This window comes from Mustela nigripes, chromosome 1, assembly GCF_022355385.1.
Source record: "Mustela nigripes isolate SB6536 chromosome 1, MUSNIG.SB6536, whole genome shotgun sequence".
Classification (NCBI taxonomy): domain Eukaryota; kingdom Metazoa; phylum Chordata; class Mammalia; order Carnivora; family Mustelidae; genus Mustela; species Mustela nigripes.
The window spans coordinates 86,540,988-86,564,759 of NC_081557.1; the positions used below are offsets into that span (position 1 = coordinate 86,540,988).

The 23,772-nt window shown below is 54.5% G+C and overlaps 1 protein-coding gene across 18 annotated transcripts in view; it reads right to left on the bottom strand.

The window, feature by feature from the left end:
• GRAMD1B (GRAM domain containing 1B) overlaps positions 1–23,772 on the bottom strand; it is a 242,496-nt gene that overhangs the window by 18,337 nt on the left and 200,387 nt on the right. For 17 of the 18 annotated variants that reach the window (XM_059414796.1, XM_059414887.1, XM_059414871.1 and 14 more), the window contains 8 exons: positions 20,981–21,001; positions 9,003–9,087; positions 8,468–8,571; positions 7,611–7,706; positions 6,203–6,283; positions 3,528–3,643; positions 1,577–1,733; positions 88–277 (listed from right to left, as the gene is read on the bottom strand). In XM_059414796.1, coding sequence (XP_059270779.1) covers positions 88–277; positions 1,577–1,733; positions 3,528–3,643; positions 6,203–6,283; positions 7,611–7,706; positions 8,468–8,571; positions 9,003–9,087; positions 20,981–21,001 — 850 coding nt within the window. Of the gene's footprint in view, positions 1–87; positions 278–1,576; positions 1,734–3,527; positions 3,644–6,202; positions 6,284–7,610; positions 7,707–8,467; positions 8,572–9,002; positions 9,088–12,700; positions 13,539–20,980; positions 21,002–23,772 lie in introns of those variants that run through there. The other variant, XM_059414923.1, reaches the window with a different exon arrangement.

Genomic DNA, 23,772 nt, shown 5'->3' on the forward strand with positions numbered 1-23,772 from the left:
GACTCCAGCCTCCACACAGGGACATCCTATTAGCCTTCAAACGGAGAGAGAAAGGGCGGATCCGCACACCCACTTGCGAATGCCCACCTTCATCATGGGTGTCGGAAGAGTCACTGAGCTCAGTGGGGATGTCCTCGTTGTCATTGAAGTCCAGCGAAGGGGAGGTGACAGGCGCAATGATCTCAATCTTCTCGCCAATGATGCTGTCAATGGCAAGCTCCTTCTCCAGGGAGCCCTCGCCCTCCAGCACCTCCTCCTCCAGGGGCAGGCCATCGAACTGGGGTGGAGACAGAGGGGTCACCCAAATAGGGCAAACTGCTCTGGGGTCTCCTCTCTAAAGGGAGACTAGGGACCTGGCCCAGGGAGCTCTCAGGTTCACAACACAGCCCCTCAGGGGCTGGGCTGGAGTCCTGCTCTAGGGGTTTCCCCCAGCTCTTCCATGGAAGGCAGGAGAACCCAGTAGAAGGTTCTGACCTTGTACTACCATCACACAGTGCCCCAGCCCTAGCATCCAGCAGAGTCAGCTCCCGGAGCCACATCTCCCCCTGCTACAACAGGTCGGCCTGCCTCTCACGAGTGCTCATCTGCTAAGAGGCTTCAAATCTTCCTAAGTGCTTTTTAATTTATTCTCCCCTTAGCCCTAGAAGGGAACAGAGACAAACCTTTTTATTTTTAGGACAACCTTAGAGATGGAAAATGGAGATTAGGCACAGATGAATGACGTTTTCATTCTAAGGTCTGACCCCTGAGCCAATGGAGTATGTGTCTCCCCTCTCTGGGAATCCTTTCCAAGAATCCCCACCCATTCTTCAAGCCGCCAGTGCACACCCAACACTTCCTCTGTCAAGTTCCCATCCCTTCTGTAGCCAAGTCTCAGAGAACAAAGGCCTTTCTTAACATATTTTTATCTCTTTCGCAAAGTCTAGCACAGTGGAAAAATAAACCGGGAGCGTATACACTAGGAACTCAAAAACTAATTGTCGAATGACTGAACAGATAACAGATTGCAGCCCTAGATTCACATGCAATTTTGACCTTGTATCAAGGCAGTTAAAAAAAAAAAAAAAAAACCTGGGATAGTTCTCCATAGAGGGGCTGACCTGGAGCAGTCACACCGTGAACTTGGAATGGTTTTCGTATGCTCACTAGCCAAATAAAACCTTGCATCCAAGGCACGGGACTACAGCATCAGAACAAGAGAGCCCTTGGGGCGCCTGGGTGGCTCAGTGGGTTAAGCCTCTGCCTTCGGCTCAGGTCATGTTCCCAGGGTCCTGGGATCGAGCCCCGCATCGGGCTCTCTGCTCAGCAGAGAACCAGTTTCCCTTCTTCTCTCTCTGCCTGCCTCTCTGCCTACTTGTGATCTCTCTCTGTCAAATAAATACAATCTTTAAAAAAAAAAAAAAAAAAAGAACAAGAGAGCCCGTAGGCTCCTGGAGGCCTCCCTGAATCACCTCGCCACAGGGTAAGCAACCTCCCTTCTCCCCGTGCTTCAGGCCGGGGTGCTGGGGAGAGTGCACTGGGCTGGGAAACACCGACTACGGGACGAGGGGCAGAAGAAAGGTCCCATTGCCCATACCGAGACAGGGGCCTCGCTGCTCCCTGTGGACGTCAGCGTGCTGTTGGTGATGGACTTCTTGGGGAGCTGCGGACTGGCATCCGGCTTGGTCTCGATGCTGCTTTTGGATGAGCTGTCGTTCACTTCGTTCTCTTCCACGGGGATCTCCTCACAGTAGCTGAGAGATGACAGCACGAATCCCTGTCCCCTCGGCAGTCAAGACCGCTGACTATTCTAAGAACCTCACATCTGTCTACCTGTCCCCAACTATGGGCTTTCTTGCTTCTTCACTGTAGCCAGGATCTTCCTCTAAACACCACCTCCCTGCTACACAACATTCCCGAAACCTCCACCCCACCTCGCACTCCCCTCCCCAGGTATGATTTCTGGCTCCAAAGTCACCTATTTTCTGCATACTCTCCTTAGATTTAACCCTATCCTATAACCCCAACTTATGACTGTCCCGTGTCGTAAACGATCTTTCTTCCATGGCACCCCACCCCATCCCAACCTCACCACTGACAGAAACACCTGGGACATTCTGAGAATACATTTTATTTCCCACAGAGTGATGAGGATGGGACCCTCCACAAGTGTCCTTTGGTGATAACACCCAGATTCAGGATCCTAACTAGTGAGCTTCTTTGCCCTGGACACCGGAAGGGGAACCCTTCTTGAGAGAAGGGTGGGTGCCTGTCTAGGGACACTTCAGCCTCTCCCAAGGGAGAAATCAGCCCTGTGATCAACATCTGACTCACACTTTGCCTATCACCCCACCTGGACACAAGACAACTCTGAGTAACCTATGACACGTCTGCTCAAGACAGGCAGATGTTCACCGAGATTAAGGGGTATCACTACTGAGGGTCACTACTCCACGCACTTTCCCTGCTTTCCTCGGCTCTGTGCCTCGCATGCCACCACCAGGCCTCTATCTACCTGCCCACCTCGAGCAGGGCTAGTACGGCTTCGAGGCCCCATCCTTCCTTCTCAACACATCAACAACACGGGATACAGCGACGCTCCCTTCTCTCAAAGCTTCCTTCCCTTGGCTCCGAGCATGTGAGCTCTCCTAGCATTCCTCCTACCTGGCTAGATGTTCCTTCAGGATTTCTTTTGCTGCTGCTTCCTCCTGCTGAGTGCTCCCAGGCCCAGTCCTCGAACTTCCTATGTTCATCCAACCATTTGTGGTTGTGGCTAATCTCCTAGCTAGCCACTCCTAATTCCCAGGTTTAGGCACCTCGCCCACACTTCCCTGGTAAACTCCACACTCACATCCACAAATGTCTATGTGACATCTCCATTTGGCCAGCTGTCATCTCAAACCCAACTTGCCTGATCTTCCCCCAAAGTCTGTTCTGTAGCGCTGTCCATCTCGGTTTGAAACAGCCCTAGGCTTCCGGCTGATAAATCCAAGGAAACCTTAAAGCTATCTTTGGTTCCTTTCCAATCTGTCAGCAAATCCTTCAAAATAGACCTGATTCCACTTTCAAAATATATTCAGCAACGAACCACTGCCTGCCACTTCTATTGCTGTCCTCCCCGCCCGAACCCCTTCACCTCTCCTCTATCGGATCTCAATTACTCAACAGCCTCTCAGCCTCTCAGCCCACCGCCCTTGTTCCTCCCTGGTCTATTTCCAATGCAGGAGCCAGAGCGATCCTGTTAAAACGTTAACTCAGATCTGATCAATTACCAACTCAAAGCCTTCCCACGGCTTCCCAGCCCATTTGCGGAATAAAATCCAATCGTTGCACTGTCCAAAAGGCCTTCAGGATCCGGCCCCGGCCTCTCCTCCTCCTGCTGGCCCTTTGTTCATTCTGTCCAGCCACCCACTGGCTCTTCCCTCTGCCTGCGAGGGTCTTCCCACTCTTCCCCCTCACTCAGGCAACGCTCCCTAGGGAGGCTGCCACCAGCATCCCAGCCCCTCTTGGAGGCGCTCCCTGGGCAGCTGCCCCTCTGCCTTGCTCACCCCATCGTGTTGAAGTCGTCATCAGGGGGCACGTAGTCTTCATCGTCACTGGTAAGGCCCAGTTCATTCCCGTAGCACTGGTGAACGAAGTGCCAGAGCTCCTTGGGGCAGAGGGGCTGCGGGGACAACAGAGGGACTCTGACCTTTCCTTCCTTGGGACCCCATGCTACACAGAGGCACTGAGCTGGACTTCCTTGGGGGTAGGAGAAGCGGACCTCCATTCTCCCTCGCCGGACTAAGTGGAGAGCAATGCTGCTTTCACTTCCTTGTACCTCCTCCCAGGATCACATCAAGACACCAATCTTCTGCCTAAAGATACAGCCTCCAGCCAACCCAGGAACCTGGCCCTGTTCCCACAACTCAGGTCTGCGTAATGGGATCAACTGCCCCCTTCAGGATGGTAACTACCCATGTTCTGCTTCCATGGAAGAGGTCGAGCATTAAGCATGATCAATCAATGTGAATCTTAGAGCCAAGGCGATCACAGAGCTTCTGATGAGGACCTGGTTCCTGGAGGCAGTCTCCCCAATACACAGAAACCTCCTCATACTAATGGTGACCACGCAAACAGGCCCCACTGCTTCACAGAACGAGGTGTGACCTCGAAGGTGGCCATTCCGTCGTCGGACATTTCCTGTGGCTAGAAAGAAGCCTATGTGCTCATCATTGAAGGGGCCTCAAAGGGGAGCACATCCAACCCTCTACCTCAACCCTCTACCTCCACACCTCCTTCTTTCTTCTCCGCCAGAATGAGTCTGCCTACAGTTCTGGGTGCTGCTAGCCCCACTCCTTATTTCGCCACGGGCCTACGTGCCCTCCTCAAAAGCTCTGTCCTGAGAAAAGTGAGCTCCCGTGGGGTTCAGATTTGTGGGAAAAGAGGCAACAGAATGTGGAAAAAACAACGACAGGAGGGACATGGAGGAGTCCTCAGGTGGGAGCGGGGCAGAAGGTGGCAGGGTCAGGATGTGAGAAAGAGGGCCAGAGCCTGAAGGAAAAACAGAAGGAGTCAAAACACAAAGAAATATTTTACATCAAACTTAAAGAGCGGTTCCCATCAACAGATCATAAAGAAACTGAGAATTCTCCGAGATCAGCCTTTCCTCGTGTGGTTTAGGAAGCAGGCAGTGCTTCTGGCCTGCCAGCTGAGGAGAACTGTCCAGAATGGCACAGCCCAGGGCTCCCTCTGAGCCCGCCGGTGCTGGCCCTCACCAAGTCAGAGGGAGGCATCTCCTCCTCCTTTCTCCGGGCCTGACGTAGATCATTCACCCCGCCGGAGACACGTTTGCCTCGCTGCCTCACCACGTCCTCCCCTTTGTCACCACTCCCCTTCTCCACGCACCCCTCTCTGATCCGTCCGCCGGGCTCGGCCTGCCGGACCACAAGCAGGACCAGGACAGTCGGCAGACCTCTGCTGTGTCAGAGCTTCTGTCTTATTCAGAAAGGACAGTGTCCGTGAACTGAATGAAAAATGCCAACCTGCCAGTGGAGGTTCAAATACACAATCATTTTACTATTACTGATGGCTACTAAAGGCAGAAGATCGCAGCGCAGATAAGTTAACCTGGATTCGGGCCAGGGCTATAGGCCTTCAGGTCAAAAGAAATTCTAAATAATAAAGTCTGCCCAGTTTACTTTAGATTGCTTAAGAGTCAAGGTGGATAAATATGTGTCATGTATATAATTATAACCATGTAACTTTTCTACCGTGTCTCTTGCCCTGGCTTGGGGCTGATTTCCCAACACTCTCCCCCGCACTGGCCCGGGCATCTGAGTGGGAGTTCTCGAAGGAATGTGGCCATATCATCACCAATATCCGTGTCCCCTCAGAGTCCCTCATACACTCGAATCGTCAGATTAGGGGGATATATTAACTCTATTTTCCCGTTTTCTGAATTTTTGATGCTCTGGCATCCGAGTCCTTGCTGACCGGTGAGGGAATGTCCGCCCCAGGGTTAGCTAATTCCTGGAGACAGAAAACAACTCTCCGAGAAGGGCACGTTTTATATGTCACTGGACAATCCAAAGCCTGGACCCTCAAGCCCCTTCTCTCCTAGCTCCTTACAGTCGGGGCCCATGTTACCTGGCCTTAGGTATCCCAGCGACAGGATACCAGAGACAGTCTCCATGTCCCAAGGCCTGATGGAATTATTCAAACAAGCCAATCCTAAACCTGGTTGGCCCTTACCCGGCCTCACCATTCCTTCCTGCAAAAGCCACAAGGAGAGCTCTTGCCCATGCTTTCCCCGTATGCTCTCTACCTCCTAACGGACAGTGGCCTCCTTCCCTTCCCCATGTGATCTGCGAGGTGTGACAGGCCTCTGCCTCTAGGAACCTGTGAGTATAGAAACGGATTCCTCCCTGACAGTCCTTTCCACCTCTGCAGGTCTCACAAACCCTGGCATGTTTCAGACGGTGGAATGGAAGTGCCTGAAGTCAGCGAGGGCCTTGCTCCAGGCAACGACTGGGCAGCTCAAAAGAACACCACCAGGAGGAGAACAGAGAACTCACCCAAGTCTGGGGGACTTCCAGAACCTTGATGACACACGGGCTGCTCTGGAACCAGCCCATGTCAAGGAAGCCCACTCTCGCCAAGGAGCCCTCACCCCAGGGGAAAGAACATTCCAGGTGGATGTGCGTCCTAGGCTGAAGGATGGAAGCAGCTGGGCAGTACTCACCTTTTCCAAGAGAGCATTCTGCCAGAGCCGGAACATCATCATGTATGTCCTGTCCCGGGCCCCAAACGATGTGAAAAAGTGCTAGGTGGGAACAGAAGACAGCAAGAAGAATCCTTTAAGACTCACAATATAATGGAGGGAGATGAGATAGTGTGCTTCATCCTTTTAAGGAAAGCTGCTGACTTCCTCCCCAAATACTACGGACTCAGTTATCCACGACCATGACACCAACGTACTCTAGTGAGAGGGACCAGGCCATGGGGCCCAGGCACTTGGGACCTCCAAGTCCACAGTGGCCCTAAGTCCTTCGGTATTCACCCCTGCTTTCCAAGGCGCATGTCCCTCTGCTTGGGAGGTTTTCATCTCCATAAAACAACTTTCCTCACCCACTGACTGGACCCGGGTTAAGTGGTGAGCCGTGAGTCAGACTTTGGGTAGGAGAAGACAAACCTTCTCACCCTCATTTGCTAATTCAACAAATATTTGAATACAGTACGTGCTGGGTATGATTTTGCATATTTGGGGTACAATGACAATCAAAACAGAAAGGCTGGCTCTTACTGTGCTTACATGTTAGGGGGGGGACCCATAGAACACGTGGGAAGGAAATGATGGGGATCCAGATGTCCTGAGCATGATCTAAACGCTGCTTCACCTAAACCACACCAAAGCTTGGAAGAGAAACTAATGGCCAATGCCTAATGAAGAGAAACAAGCTGGTGGGATTAGGGGTCTTATGTCATCACAAGGCTGACTGATGTCAGAAACAGAACTCAAACCAAAGACTACCTGACCCAAAATCTCATGGCTGTTGCCACTGAACTCCCCAAGTCCAAGGGCTCTGCAGTCCTGTGTTCGGCTCAGGCCTCGTCCACCCCCAGCCCTGAATCTCTCAGTCTCCAGGCGCTGGTTAAAGGTCAAAGATCCCAGTATTTCCTCGGCCCTATAGGTTACCTTCCACGTTTCCCCCAGGCTGACCATCCACTTCCTACCGGACTCTGCCGATAGGTAGTAACAACTCATATTTGCAAAGCGCTGTACAATTCAGTGTTTTCGAATCCGTGACGTCATTTCAAGCCTTTGTCATAGGAATGACTGGCACCATGTTACCATGAGAAAACTTAAGTGAAGAGACGTTACATGCCACACCCATGGTGACAGGACTCAAATTCAAGTGCTCTGGCTCCAAGTCCAATGGACTGACCTTCCGTCCTCACCCCTGCTCAGACTCCAAACACTCCAATCCAATGGAGGTGGTCCCCACCATCTCCATCACCTTCCCATCCCCCTCCCCCATCCTCCTGGCCTCCATATTCATGCAGTTGAAGGACAGAAATACAGAAATGGGGTGGGGGTGCTGGGGACTGGGGTGCCAGGGAGTAGAAGGTCCAAGAGTAGCCTCACTTACCTTTTCAGAGTCAGTGCAAACTTGAATGGCATTGGGAATGAGGCGAGCTGTTTTCTCTTTAGTCATGGAGCAGATGTCTTTCAAACGGACTGTCAGCTAGCACCCCACAGGGACGGAGAACAGATAACAAGCAAGAAGAGACATTCACTGAGTCAGCCACGAGTGTTTTAAGTGGCGCCCATTCAGAGGGAGGAAATCACATCTCAGTTTACTTATTTCTAAACCTGGAAGGGACCCCGTTAGACATCACCTGGTTTAGCTCCCTATTTCCCAGAGGCCACGCAGCAAGGTGGTGGCTGAGCCCCGCCTCGAGCCCAGCGGTGTCTCAGCTGCAGGTCCAGGCAGCCTGCCTTCTCCTGTCTACACAGTCTGATCAATGTGCACAGACCCCATCGCTGCTTGGCACTTACACAGACACAGGACAATGACGCTGAATGGAACCATAAAAGTCACCAGCTTATCTCTTTCTGCTTTATTTTATAAGATGCGGAGGCAGAGAAAGAATAAAGGACTAGCCTCCCTAGACACAGCTCACTAGGTGGAAAACCCAGGTAACGTTCAACCTGGCCCCGAGTGCCAAGGCCAACGCCCCTTGGACTCAGCTACTCCACCTCCTGCGATGACCCTTGCCGAATGCTTACCCCCACTAGCCAAAAGCAAATCCTTTCATGCTCTCTTCCGCACCCAAGACAGAGGGAGGGGAAGACATGGCAGAGGAGATCTCGCCCTGAAGACTCAGGCATGTCCTTTTATGCAAAGGTGTGGGTAGAGCAGGAAGTCAACCAAAGGGGGAGAGTAGGGGACTTGCTCAGTGTTAGCCAAGGGGACAGCCCAGGGAGAAAGCCCCAGGTCTTTACCAGAGTTTCCCAGCGGAAGATGTTGCTGTAGAAGCAGATCCAATTTTCAGAGAGGTAGAGTCGGCCTTGAAGAAGAATGTCTCTTTGGAGTGCACATGAGTAATCTGCGGTAGGATGGGGGACAGAGGAAGCATCTTCAGCGAACCACTACCAATGAGGCCCGCCCTCCCTCCCACCAGCACTGCGGGAGCTCCGCTGCCTGCCACTCACAAGGTGGGTGAGACACTTGAACTAGTGGCCAAGGGGGTCCCCAGCAGCTGATGTGACGTGAAACACGCCTCTGCTGGAGGCAGAGGGACGGGGGAGGTGTCAGAGAGGACGAGAAAATCAGAGGGAGTAGAGGCTGATCAAAGTCAACGGACACCCCTCCCCCATCCAGGTTACCCCAACCCTTCACTGCTGGGCCACCTGCAGAGGGAAGAGTGGCAGTGACTCATCCTGGGCGGGGCTCTCTGCCGGGGGCCATCCCACACACGGTGCCCAGCCCAGACTTCCTTCCCGCTCTCACCCCCTGCTCTCGGGGTCCCCGGCTCACCAACAATGAGACGCTCCGTGTCTGGAAGTTGCTTAAAGAGCTTTCGGAAGTCTTCATTTCTCTGCTTGTAAGTTGGGCTTAATACCTGCGCGACAATGACTGAGGTTAGCAGGACGTCCCCAGGTTCTGTGCGGATGGGGAGGAAGACACAGCAAGAGCACCTGCTGGCAGGTTTAAAGGGCGAAGATGAGGCTCTGTTATTCCACAGACCTTACGCAGCCCGGTGAGGCCTGGGGGCTTCAGCATGTATGGATAAGCACCCCAGGGAGAATCAGACGCTCGAAAGGGTTTGTATCCAGTGTCCATCAATGGGAAAATGTCAAACATGCTAAGCAGGGCCCTACTGGATACCAAGAAGAGAAAGGAAGGAGGGACCGCTCCAGGGAGCTTCCCAGGACCCACCACGAGAGCTACTGCTGTCCTGCCTTCTGCCAGCAGGAAGTCCCACCTTGACAGCAAAACGGGGGCCTGAAAGGTACTCCCCCTGAGTACCCAAAATACGACGGTACTCAGTGCATCTCTTAGAAGCAGTGGTTATCGTCACTGACCTAGTAAGTACCTGGCTGGGTACGACATTCACAACTAGAAGAGAAAAATCCTACAATGGAAGACTATTACGATGGGACTTGTCGATTGTATCTCAGTGAAACGGGGTGGGGGAGAACTGTACTTTACCAAGACTAGATTAAACAGCAACAACAACAACATAAAACCAGTACTAGAAAAAGCACAGAAGCAGAGAATTTAAAAGTGTGTCTGGCAACTTGGAGGCACAACACCTTGAGGCCCTCCCCACCTTTTACAAGCCCATCTAACCCAACCCTTCCATTAGCGATGAGAAAAATGAAGGCCCGAGAGGAGACCCCTGCCCAGAGGCCCCAGGCTGGTCAGTGACAGATTTCTGCATCCCAGGTCCTCTGCTCCCCCTGAGTCACTCCCCCGAGCCTGTGCCCACTCAGCTTTTTGGGTGCAGACCTATCCCCATAAACTGCCTTAGCAAATCCTCCTTGGAAATTCCCTCAGTCAGCTGAACAGACAGGAAACCTGATCTAAGATTACAATCTTAAAAAAAAAAAAAAAAAAAAAAAGGCAGCATATCCTATGGCTGAAAGGAACCCAAGGATGACACATGAAGACGAGGGCACGACCCAGGAAGAGCCACGCATCACGACAGAAATCCTTACAAAGAGACACCTGCCCTCCAGCCAGGCGAGTCACTGACTGGCCTACTCATGCCGGGAGTGCCCCCAGATTGTCCTGATGGTGGTGACAGGTAGGTCTTGGCCATTTACACTTTCCATCCACGTCCTTGGCAATGCACCGATATACAGCTGTGGCAGCAACACGACGTGCTTTAGTCGGTGACTTCTGGCTTTCTACAAAGCTTGAGTGGCCCGTGAGCAAGCCACGTTCAGGGCACCTGCTTGGCGAGCTGAGCTAAGTGGCCTGTTGGCTTTTGTGCTAGAGGCAAGGGAATATTTCAGGAAGCTGGAGGAGAGAGGAATGGCAGGATTTCAGTTTGGGGGAGGATTTCCAGGACAGAGAGAGAAGACAGTGCTTTCAGCTATGCTGTCTATATTTAATTTGGCTTTGAAACTTCTGTCTTGGCTGGTTTATAAAATGAGCCATCCTGGTAGTAGTCAATGCCCGGCTACCTTCCCCAAAGGCACGCTATGCTGTAGAAGCCCAAAGTCACCTCCTGTATGTCTGAGCCAAGCATCAGGGCCACTGGGAGTGAATATCTAGAAACCAACCTATCCTCTGACTTTTTTTTTTTTTTTTTTTAAAGATTTATTTATTTATTTATTTGACAGAGAGATCACAAGTAGACAGAGAGGCAGGCAGAGAGAGAGAGAGAAGCAGGCTCCCTGCTGAGCAGAGAGCCCGACATGGGACTCGATCCCAGGACCCCGAGATCATGACCTGAGCCGAAGGCAGTGGCTTAACCCACTGAGCCACCCAGGCGCCCCTATCCTCTGACTTTTAAAAAAACCTCCAAATACCACACTCCTCTTGCCCATAGGTTGATTCCAGACTGATACTGAGATAGCCCATCCAGCCAGCGCCCTGGCCTTGCAGAGCACAGCCCACACAATGAAAACCCCTGCTTGCCCACCTGATCGTCGCTAAGTTCCTAATTATGCCTAAGCGACCCTGTACAGCTGCAGCTGAGCGAACGTGAAATGAGTCATGACCACGCACCCCGCGTTGCCTTTAGCCGTTCCCATGCTTCGTTTCACCGGACCACAGGCTGTTTCCCTTATTCCATTTTATATACTAGGAAGCTGAGGCACAGAGAGGTTAAGCAGCTTGTCTGAGGTATGGGACTCTGAAGTGGGAGAGGAGAGCACAAAGCGAAGCAGCCTGCCCCAGGGTCCCTGGTCTGAGCCACTGTTCTGTGATGGTGCCTCACGGTGTTGGTCCCAACAGGGCAACACGGATGCCCCAGCAGAGCACACCCTCTCAGGCGATGAGGGGTTCCTTGGGGGTACCCACTTGTCTCTCATGCCCAGGCGTGGTCTCGTCCCCGCCCCGGGGGGGTGGGTAATAAAGCTTCAATGTTTCAAGATGAAAAAATTCTGGAAACTGGGTGCAGAACGGTGTGAATGCACTTAACACTACAGAACTGAGAAATCCTTACAAATACTTCAGATGGTTAAGTTTTAGGTTCTTCTTCTTCTTTTTTTTTTTTTTTTCTTAAAGATTTTATTTATTTATTTGTCAGAGAGAGCGAGCAAGAGTGAGCACAGGCAGACAGAGTCGCAGGCAGAGTCAGAGGGAGAAGCAGGCTCCCTGCGGAGCAAGGAGCCCGATATGGGACTCGATCCCAGGATGCTGGGGTCATGACCTGAGCCGAAGGCAGCTGCTTAACCAACTGAGCCACCCAGGCGTCCCAAGTTTTAGGTTCTTTACAATTAAATTTCTTTAAAAAATTAAAAAAAAAAAGTCTCCAGCAGGGGAGTCTTCCTATTTTTACCACATTCCGCCATCAGCCCGAGGAGCAGCCTAGCAGATGGCCCCAGGCCCACTCAGGTGTTTAGCAGGCATCAGGCAACCAATTATCCAAGCCTGGAAGTCCTCCTGTTCTCCCGTGCTCTCCACACAGCTGCCTCGCCCCTGCCTCTCTCTCGCCTCCACAGAGAACTCAGGCATTGACAGAGGTGGACGTAGGTGCCTGGCATCTGGCCATCATCTCCCAACCAGACTGGTGGCAAACGGAGGGAGCCGCTCCGCTCCTCTCCTCTCCTCCCCTCCGAACAAAGCTGTGGCCGAGGGGAGAGGGAGGGCAATGCCAGCTAACCTCTCAACTCTGCCGGTGCCATCAACACTGGCTTGGGTGCAGGGACTCCTTAACGCAGCCTTGGAGATCAGTGCCCTGATGCTCCCAGGCTGCCAGTATGGATGGCAGGCGGGCCTCTGCCTCCCAGACTCTAGAGACACGCCAGGTCGACCCCCCGCCCACCCATATATCCTTTTGACGCAAAAGACCTCGACCCTCTGTCTCACCCCTGTGCTCTTAGAGCAATTTCCTCGGAAAGTGAGGCGTGGCTCACCTACTTTAATTTAAAACGGTCCGAGGATTTTGGTTCATGGATGGTCAGGTCGGGGGGGCCCTCAGGCAGCAGGAGTGAGTAGGGAATTGCAGGGGTGCCGCAGAACGGTCACAAGGGCCCAGAGAAGTTGGGATGCACACTCACGGCTGGGATCTCCTCAGATTCATGCCAGCAGCAGAGTTCTGCACCAACAGGTGGATCCGGAAACTTCTTCAGGTACCATTGCAAAGGCTGGTTGTCCTGCTCCAGCAGGAGGCTCAAGAGGACCCCAGACTCAGTCAAAGATTCCATCGCTTGCCACGGCTCCTCCTCCCCAGGGAGCCCAGCTCCTGGAGCTCTGGTTCCCGACTGTGCCCTCAGGATGAAAATAATCAGCCCGGTAACGCAGAGAGGCAAACTGCTGGCTTCTCGGCAGAGGGTCTGTGTGACCCTTACTGGCCTCCTTCTGTCTCCCAGAGCTCCGTTTCCAGCACGAAACCTCCCAAGTGGGAGGGTGTGGTCAGCACGGCTCTCGGGACACGCTGGCTGGCCAGTGTCCCATGGCCAGGCTCTGCTTCACCCCACTTTGGCTCCAACAAGGTGGCTGGTCTATGGGCTGAGGGTGACCCAGAGGGGATGCGGTGGGACCCCTCCTCCTGGTCAGTGTGGACAACCACTCCAAGAGGCCAGCTGAGGCCAGAAGACGCAGACGACACGGCAGGTGCACGGGGCCAGCTGGAGGGCTCCGGACAGCGGGCCCCTGATGGACACGCCACGCAAGAAGAGGATGACCCCACAGCCAGGTCCAGGGGTGCACCCCACTAGTTCCTCACACCCCGCTCACAGTTGGTCAGAAACTCCGGGGAGAGAATGAACTCCCGGCTTCCCAGCGCCGTCTGGCCCGTCCCATAAGACAGCCCGTTCACTGTGCAATCTCTCCGCTGGGCGGGCACTGGTCCCTATGACTCACAGCCCTCTCCCAGGCAGAGCGGCCACCAGGGGCTGTGGCAACAAGGCCTGTTCTCCCCCACCCCTACACACACACCCCTTTCCTTCCCCAGAACGTGCTCTCCTGAGCTGACCAGCAAACAACTTCTTTGTTAGAGCCGCCTGTGGCAGGGGGGAGGCAGGGTGGGTGGGTGGGCAGGGCCGGAGTCCTACACATGCCTCAAGTTACAGGATCTGGGTGATGGTACTGGCCAACGTCCTCCAGTAACCCCTCGGCCTAGTCTGGCCTCCCCAGCAGATGTTTCCTGCAATGGAAAGTAGCTGGCCAGGGCTCTGGGGGGAGGGGAGGAGGGGAAGGGAGGGGGAGGTGCCAGGGGCACGGCTGCTATGATGAAATCTGAAATTGGAGACGCTAATAGCCAGGGACTTCTGGAGCACACTCCTGTCACTGCCCCACCGGTCCACGGACCTCCCTGTGCATCGCACCAGCAAGGGGACCGGAGTTGGGCTCCTCTCTCCCCGGATGTACTGGTGGGGAGAAGTTGGGCAGATTGCCTGGAGAAGTTGAGGTCACCAGTTCCGGGGACCCTCCCCTGCCTCCAGCACTAGGAGGGGGAATCCAGGCCAAGGCTGCTCCTCAGACCCTGAGGGCCAACTAGCAATGCTATGACCAGAGACTCTGGCCCCAGCAGGGGTTAAAAGGAAACAGCGCGAACTTAGGGAAGCAGAGGAAGGAGAGTCAGGCCAGTGGGGCCAGAAAGGGATCTAGACAGAGAAGCCAGGGCAGCAAATGCATAGCATTGGGACTGGGAAGACATGGGTCCCCAGGAAAAGTTAGACCTTTGAAACAAATGGGGCACCTGCCTCACCCTCCACAGCAATGCCCTCCGTGTAGCGAGGGTCCCAAGCCCGCATGTGATGAGGACTGGTGCCTCTTAGGAGATTCTGAGATCTGAACCAGCAGGACTCCAACACGAGCGGACTCTAAACAGAGCTAATGAATGCACTGAAAATGGAAATCCTGGGGACGCGTGGGTGGCTCAGGGGGCGAAGCATCTGACTCTTGTTTTCGGCTCAGGTCGCGATCTTGGGGTCACAAGACGGAGCCCGTGTCAGGCTCTGCACTCCGCGGGGCGTCTGCTTGAGATTCACCCTCCTTCTCCCTCTGCCCCCCCCCCCCTCTCTAAAAATAAAGCTTTAAAAAATGGAGATTCTTGACTCCCCAAAGATTCTGACTCCGAGGAACCCAGAGTCAACTGGTTAAACGGTGTTAGGAAAAGTAGACAAGGAGTCTGAATCCTTCCCCAAACTCCTCTCTCTCTCAACATCTGCACACTGGACCCAGCCTCTCGGCCTCCACTGGTACCCATGCAGCAGAGTTCCTCCATCAGGTTATCATCCTCGCCAGGAAGGATCTACGCCTCTAACAGCTCTGGCTTCTACAGCAGAGCATGACCTGCTGCTCAGAAACCCTTTACCAATGTACACGTTCCTTATATCCCACTCCTGTTCCTCCATACACCGCATCTGATGTGTGCATACCACCCAGATCCCCAACTCCGTATGCACTTCTTGGTGCTCGATCCTTGCCAACACTCCAGACCATACACTCAAGCTTCTCTGCTCTGTATACGGCAGCCCTATCCTTTGCACTGTAGGATGGGAACCCTGGCAGTTCCATTTTCTGGGGTGACCAAAATGCCTCTCTTCTTGGGCCATACCAGACCCCGAGATCTAGGCAGTGTATGGACCACAAAAGCTGAATCCTTCAAGCAATTCCGGAAACATTTCTGTATTGCTATGGGCCTGGTGGCTATAGTTACTGGGTGAGACAGAGTCAGGACACACCCAAGAGAGATAACCCCAGGGAGACAAGTCTCAGTGCTCAGCCTTTGTCTCCTACACCCCCCACGATGGACTGGGCTGGGCAGGGCAGGGCGGCAGGCAGCTCCCGGCCTGAGGAGAGGGCATTGACCCTGAGCTAAACATTAACTGCATGGCAAACACTGGGAGCTGGAACCAAATGGTACCCCCTCCCTGGGTACAACACCGGAGGGGTGGGGTCGAGGAACCCAAGAGAAAAACAGATGGATTTTGGTGGAGTACTAGACCCACCTGGGAAGAAATCAATTAAGACCTTCAAATCCTGGCCTTCCAACCAAAGCCAGGTAGGGAGGAGCCAGATGTGGGGCTGGGGGCGGGGAGGGTGGCAATGAGCCGAGAGAGGACAGAGATGCAGGTGGGACAGCCTTACGCAGAAAGGTAAAGAGGGGAGTGAGACTGGCCTCATCGTGGGAGCGGGGACCATTCTGGAGAAGGTGAAGGATGGGAGTCCGGGGAGCGGAAGTCAAGAGACTCTTCCAAGACACTGGGTAGGAAACACTGGGGAGACGGGCAGAGCTGACGGAAGCACACGGGGCTGTAGGCAGCAAGTCCTGTCTCTGGACTTCCACTTTCTATGCTGTCCCCCTAATGTCCCCATTTCGTGCCCACAAGGCTTTGTTCTCTTGCTCTCAATCTCATGCCGGCAGACCTGCTTGGTCATCCCACAGGACTGGCGCTATCCCTTCCTCCCCATCAAAAAAGCCAGCACCCCCATCCCGGGGCGTCGAGGGGAGCTTGGGCTCTAAGTCTCTCCCAGCTGCCAGGGCCTAGGCTCCTAACTTAGGACCTCAGACAAGCTGCTTCTCTGGGCTGCTATGACGACTGACCGCCCAGGAAGGGGTGAAGCCGATGAGGACAGTTACCTGTGTCCACACAAGGCGAGGCACCAAGCAAGAGACTCGTGACCGCTTCATCCAAGATGCAAGCCTACTGCACCCAACAGGGGCCATCTCTGGGGGACAGAATGCACCCCCCTCCCACCTCCAACCTTGCTCTTGGCTTCCTACTGAAACTAAAGCCCTGTTTGTGCTTATCCCACCACTTCATGTCTACTGGGGCTGCGTCTCTCAAGCTGGGAGCCTTGATGAATAAAGCTGGGATCATCAGGCGCCTGGGTGGCTCAGTGGGTTAAAGCCTCTGCCTTCGGCTCAGGTCATCATCTCAGGGTCCTGGGATCGAGTCCCACATCGGGCTCTCTCTGCTCAGCAGGGAGCCTGCTTCCCCCCCTCCCTCTGCCTGCCTCTCTGCCTACTTGTGATCTCTGTCAAATAAATAAATAAAATATTTAAAGAAAAAAAAAAAAGCTGGGTTCATCAAGTAAGTTGGCGGGGGAGCACAAACGTAAGGAGGCATGGATATAATCAAGCCTGGGAAGGTCTTTTTTTTTTTAAGTTTTTTTTTTAAGATTTTATTCCCTCCATGGTCCCCGCTCTTCAGGTCAGAGTGGTCTGCCATCCTGGTGACAGCTCCTCCCGGGCCAGGTTAGGTGAAAGTCAAATGTGGAACAACGAGATGGCAGCTCACACAGTCAGAATGGCTAAAATTAACAAGTCAGGAAACCTTGACAGATGTTGGCGCGGAAAGCAGAACCCTCTTCCACTGCTAGGGGGGATGCAAGCTGGTGTAGCCAGTCCACAACACAGGACAGAAGTTAAAATAGAGCTACCCTACGACCCAGCAACTGCTCTACTGGGATTTTACCCAAAGGATATAAACACAGTGATTTGAAGGGGCACGTGCACCCCAATGTTGATAGCAGCAATGTCCACAAAAGCCAAACTATGGAAAGAGCCCAGACATCTGTCCATTGACAGATGAATGGATAAGGAAGATGTGGTATCGATACACAATGGACTAGTACTCAGCCAGCACAAAGAATGACGTCTCGCCATTGGCAACAAAAGTCAGTTAGAAAGACAAACACCGTATGACTTCACTCTGTGGAATTTAAGAAACAAAACAGATGAACATAGGGGAAGGGAAGGAAAACTAGAATAAGATAAAATCAGGGAGAGAAACTGTAAGAGATTCTCAACTCTAGGAAACAAACCGAGAGCTGCTGGAGGGGAGGGGGGAGAGGGGACGGGGTAACTGGGTGATGGACATGGAGGAGGGCGCGACGGACTGAGCGCGGGGAGCTGCATGCCACTGACGGGTCCCTGAATTCTACCTCTGAAACTAACAACGCGATGTATGTTAATTATACGGAATTTAAATTTAAAAATGTAAAAATAAATAAATTAGTGAATATTTATCACAAATTCCACCTCTGAAAGAATAGTGGAATCTTGCCCCAGGAAATTACAGAAGTCTGCCATGATCCCTATGCTTTGTGTTATTCTGGCTAGAAAAAGAAACACAAGTATCAGAGGCAGGGGAAAAAAAAGCAAAATGTGGAAGAGAGGAAGGTAAAGGAAGGGGTTGGGGAAATGCTGGATGGGCTTCCTTCCCAGCAGACCCAAGCCACTCAACAACCCCAGGTGTTCTCAAGGGTCAGCAGCTCCGCCAGGACGCCCGGTCCGCGAGCTGACCAGGGCATGTGTGACTGTCCCGGAGCTGGGATGACAAAGCCTTTGCAGAAGGATGGCCCCCTAGGCAGCAACCCAGCTACAGTGCTCCCCTGAGTGTCAAAGAGGGCTGTTGGCAGCGCGGAGAAGGGGGGATGGGGCAACACAGAGGCCAAGTTAAGTGCCTTCTGGAAAACTGTGGATGTATTATTGGAAGGCAGTGCTAGGGAGCATGAGGCTTCTGCTCACAAGAGCACAAACACATACGGGGGTGTCAGCCCCCCAAGGGTGCAAGCGCTGGGAAGATTGTGGGGACCCCACACCATGGACCCCGAGTCACGTGGCTCTGGGGAAACCCCCAGGTGGTAGCTTCCTGAGCAGGGCAGGACAACGGTGCCTAGGGGAACCAACACACTCAGTCCTGTGCTACAGATAGGCTCGCTGACAACATCCAAGTGGTCAGAGATGGGGGTGACACTAGCTGTGTGGGGCAGGCAGCACCTTGCTTCCTCCACAGACACCCAGAAGCCGGCAGTCCAAAGCCAGGGTATCGTCTTGGTCTCAGGGGGAGAGCAGGGTTTTTGTGGGAGCAGCAGCCCGGGGCTACCTGAAGCCAGCCTTTCTAGGGCTTTCCCTGACACACCAGCTGCTCCTTTCCCTCCCGATGTGAAAACACATGCAGACAAAGTGGAAAGAGAAACTAGCCCCTGACACCTGCAATTTAGGCTGGCTGGAGGTCCCCCCCGTCCCCTCTCGGCCTCCCAGAGTCTCCCTACCATTTCCCTGCCCCTCCTCCCCATCATTCCGTTCTGCAACCCGTCCCTGCCCGCCCCAGGCTTCCACCCAGGAAGCAGAGCAGGAAGGAGTGGAAGGAGCCACTTCTGCCTGCAATGTGGAAACAGCCGAGGAAAAGGGAGCCACAAGAAGACATTTCTGGATGGGCCGCCTGGAGTCTGCGAGAACCCCAGAGCGAGAGCAAGCGCCCCAGAGAGGGGGCGGTTAGGGGCAGCGTTTAGTCCCTTGTGCACTTGGCCTCTGAGTTAACGATTTGTGCCAAGTGGGGAGTCAGTCTGTCATGCTTCCGTAATTTATTCGGGGTGAGGGACAGGAGCTGGAGGAGACACTGACCATCTGTGAGTCCCAGGAAGGCCTGCGAGATGACCTTGCGTGGGGGCCCATTGCGCAATCAGGGAGGGTCTCCAGCGACAGGGCTCAGGCAGGAAGCAGGTCTGGCCACTCTCAGCTCCTCTGCCGTCTCCCCCTTATGTGTCGCCAGAGCCCCTGAGTTCTGGGCCCTTGTGGTGACTGGCATCCATTCCTGTCCCTCACTCTGCCAGGGCTCAGGGGCCCGCTGGGATGTGCAGGGGCGGAGGGAGGCCCTGAGGTGACAGAATAGGGAAGCCACAGAGGGGAAGGAAAAACTGGGGGCTGGTATCAGAGAGGGAGGGTGAGCCAGCCCCAGAATGGAAATCAGAGAAAGGAGAGGAGGAGCCAGAGACAAAAGGGCCTGGAGTCAAGGAAAGGGAAAGCGAGCTGGAACAGAAGAGCCTGACTGAGAAAAAGACAGTGACAAGGGGGGGGGGGGGGGGCCCTGCATGTCCAAATTTGGCTGTTTCAATGGGCTAACATGTCTGCAGCCACCTGTTTCCTGTTCCCTCTGGGGCACTAATTTTGCAATGCTGCTCAGAGTGGTGGAGGCTTTCTCAGGCAAAGGATGTTAGAGGCCCCACATAGCTCCCAAGAAAGTGCCCCCCCCCCCCCACAGAAGCAGCTTCTATCGCCTCCAGGATTTGAGCTCTAAGTGGCGCGGGGGCTGAAGACCACGGCAGGTCTAAAGGGAAGGGCTGCGGAACGAGGGGGCGTCGTCTGGCTTCTCCCCGACACAGGCCACCTCGGCCCACCTCAGTCTACAGCTCAACCCCGTCAATGCAGCCCTCCAGCCTCCGCCTCGGGGGCGCCGGGTTGGGTGGGCAGAGCTCTCCAGGGACAGGCAGGGCTGCTGAGCAGCAAAAGGTCAGAAGCCACAGGGCTGACCAGGCATCCCTGAGCCGTGTATGAAAATATCCCCCTACCCCACCCCATCTCACCCTAGGATCAGAAACAAGCCCCTACATGAAGTGCAAGCCTCCCCTCCCCCCAGGGCGTGCACAGCACCCCTCGCTCCCAGCCACCTTCTCCCCTACCCCTTCCACATGCCCGTGAGGCCCCCTGGGGTACAGCCTGGCCAGGGGCAGCGGGCAGTGGTACCTGCATGATCAAGCAGACCAAGTGTGGGGAGCGCCAGGCCCTGGGTGGGAACGACGGCGGCCTGAGGCCAGGCCCTCTGCGGCCCAGACCCAGAGGGCAGAGTGCAGTGTGGCCGGATGGCTGAGACCTCGGTCAGCTGCTCTCTGGGCGGAGGCGGGGATGGGGGGGGTGGTTCAAAAAGCTGCCGCCAGTCTGTGTGGTGGGGGCTGTGGGCCTGGACGGGACGGCTTAGTCCACAACACAAGTTCTGGCTACGGAGTGGCTGGGTGAGCCACCACCACGGACGACCCCAGGCTACACCTGCACTACAGACCCAAGAGCAGTGGTTGTCTTCTAGAAGGCACACGCCTCTTGGGCTAGCTGAGGGGGGCCTTGGGGCAGAGGTCAAATTCCGTTACAGGGAATGGCCTCTCTACTATCAGAGAAAAGTCTGGCTGCATTTTCCCCACAATGTCTCTACTAAGGGAAGGAAACCTTGGTCCTAATTTAGGCCCCAGAGCTGTCCCCATCCCAGAATTCCGTGTGGTCTCTGGATGCCTCCCCGGCCTGGTCCCCTCCCCTGGGGCTGGAGGAGCCCTGCCCACAGGGGTAAGGGAGGATAGGGAGGGCCATCCCTCCTTGGTCTGCCCTGAATCAAAGCCTCCTTCACCAGCAGTCCTGCCCTGCTGCAGAGAGGGTAACCAGTGTGTTTGGCCTTTAGGGGCGGGGGGCCAGCCAGGGGCCCATCAGCTGGTTCAAGCCCCTGAAGCAGCCCCACCGCACTCCGCCCCTCTCCATTCCCACGGCTCCCCCCCCCCGACCCCCACCACACCCGCTTCCCATGCACCCACCCGACCAGAAGAGAAACAGGGATACTTACATTATACCAACTCTGGCTTTTCTGAAAGGACAAAATAAGAGAAGGTACCATTAGTCAGGGAAGGGCTAGCGGGAACGGCCAGGGTAGGCCCGGCCTCCTGAGGGAAGGTTACACAGACAGCAGAGGGCGGGCAGGGAAGAGGAACCCCAATGCAGCTGAATGCTTCCCAGGTGGCTGCTCGAGAGGGGGCCTCCTTTCTCAAGACAGATCCAGAAAGGAGGCCCAGGGCAGGTCCATGCTGGAAGCCTCACCAAGGTCGGGGCGGCAGGCAGCGGCAGCACCAGCCAGAGCTCAGCTGGAAGGGAGTCGGAGCCCCATCACGAGGTTCTCTGATGGGGGGAAAGGATGCGCGGCAGGCATCCGAGACCCAGTCCCCAGATGGGCCCTGACCAGAAGCAAAGTGCAGACGGAGACCAACCCAGCCTTCCGCCCCAAGTCAGCCCCTCTGCACAAGGCAGGAGGGGACCCTTCTGGAAAAGGAAGAGAAGGGGCTGCCTGGAAACCTCTTCCAGATACATTCTTGGGGAGCAGAGGAGGCCATTTCTCCTTCCACTCCACAACTGGCCGAGGAGATGAGAGAGGCTGGGGAGTACCGGGGGCTCTGCCCCGGGAGGAAGGTCGAAACACATCATTGCTAATGGTGCCTCCAGCTTCGAGGTGCTGTCATTCTGTTACCCACAAAATCAAGACTCCGGGCCAGCTCCAGAATTCAGGTGCTCTCGGCTCCCGGCCCTGGGCAAAGGTGACTTGTTTTCATGGCAACTGAGAGGCGTGGCTGACACTGTGCTCTGTCTACCTCCAATCTCTATGGCCAGGAGTCCTTTATGCACACCCCACTTGGAAGACAGACAGATAGGAGCACACACACACACACACACACACACACACAGAGCTGCTGGACCCCAACCCTTGAGGTGCTGATCCAACAGTTATAGACTGGAGATGGAATATTTTTGGTACTAAGAAGCTTGCCAAAGGCATTAACTGCAGCGAGAATCACTAGGTAGGGGAAACCGTGTCTGCATGTCAACAACTACACACAGGGCTGGGGATTCTGGGCCCAAATGCAACCTTCACCGCCCCCCACCTTGTCTAACAGGTTCAGACTCCTAAGGGAAAGAAAGGTCAGTCACGGGCTCAGAATGTCGACTGGGAGTGTGTCTGGTGGGGGTAAAGGGCAGGTGACTAAAGCGTGGTCTTGCAACCTCCCCCTTGGCCAGCTCTCTCTCTCTCCACCAGAAGAACTCTCTAGATGCTCTCCCCATAGTCGCTTCCCAACAAAGGCTGTGACTATGGCCCATCTGCAAGCCACATGCTCAAACCACGGCCTTACCCTCTCCTCTAATCCAGAGGTCTTAGCGGGGAAAGGGGCCCCATCTGACTACTTACAACCAACTGTTGCCCTGCTGAGGGAGCTACAGTCACAGTCTTCACCTGCAAACATCTGGCGAAGGCCACCCGTACCTGGAGGAGAGGGATGGGGCACAGGCTGCGTCTGCCCTGACCTTCACCTTGGGAGGTCTTCGCTCCTGGGGCCTGCCCTGAGATCACACGGCACGAGGCTGTGCAGGCATTCCCTAAGCCCCATCCCCCAGAAGTGGAGAGGTGCGGTCAGCCTCCATGGCTCCTCAGGTCCCAGCACTTCATCAACCCGAAGCCAGGCCCTCAGACACCTGCTTCACAGCTAAGAAAATGCTCTGTCACCTGCCCCCTGGCTCCTTACCCCACTGTCCTGGCTTTCACGGAAGACCCCAGGAGGGAAGGGGGAACAGGAATGAACGTGGGCTGGGTGTGGGGACCCAAGAACCTTTACGATCATTCCTATGTGGTGTTCTCACCCCTGCCTAAGGTACACAGAAGAAGTAGATTTTTTTCTTCCTGTACTGCCACACAGCTATGCGTGCTTTCTGAATCTGCTTCGAACAAAGGGCTTCAGAGTGACAAAGAGCCTTGACCACGGAACCCGTGTCCCATCTCTGTGGGACACCTTTGTGTGTGATATTTGCTCTTCTGGAAAGGGGTGGCAGGAGAAGAATTTGTGCTCCCAAGTACTGAAATGTGAAATGTACCATCAAAAGCGAGGACTTCTGTCTTCTCCCTCAGCGTGAGACTCTACCCCAAGCAGCCATCTCCAGGCACACTGGGAGAACCTCTGGGGAAAATGCCCCCCCACCCCGCCCCGATCCATAGTAGCTCCTGAGAACACGCACTGTGGGCGCGGGTCTCTGAACTCTGACCAGCCTCCTGGAGGCAAATTCCACCCTCGTGGCTTTGCTCTCCCAGGGCTGAGTGCCCAGCTCAGGGAGGTAGGGAAATCAGAGGGAGCTCCCAGGCCCCGGTGCAGCGAGAACAGAGGTGTCCCCTGACATGAGTTAGGCTATCTGCCCTTGCAGGTTCCCTGAAATGCCCCTCCCCTGCAGAGAAGGCCAGAAGCGTGGGGAAAAACAGAACTAGGCATGGGGGTGAAGGCTTTTCTGACAGGTCATGAATGGATTTGGCCAGAAAGGGCGTCAAGGAACGTATACTCAAAGACCGTGTGGAACACATTTCTATCACCTCCTGGAAAGGGTCTCAAGAATAAGCACTAAAGGAATGCAAGGCCCCTAGAGACAGACCCATGTTCCCTAAAAACATCTCCCCAGTGCAAAGGCTCCTGGAGTTGGGAAGATGGGGACAGGGGAACCAGAGGAGGGGGAGAGCGGAGCTCTACTTAGAGGAGGTCAGAAATAAGAGAGACTTCTTACTTTGATCAGGTTAAGTCTGTCATACTGGAAAGAAAACCACAGAAATTA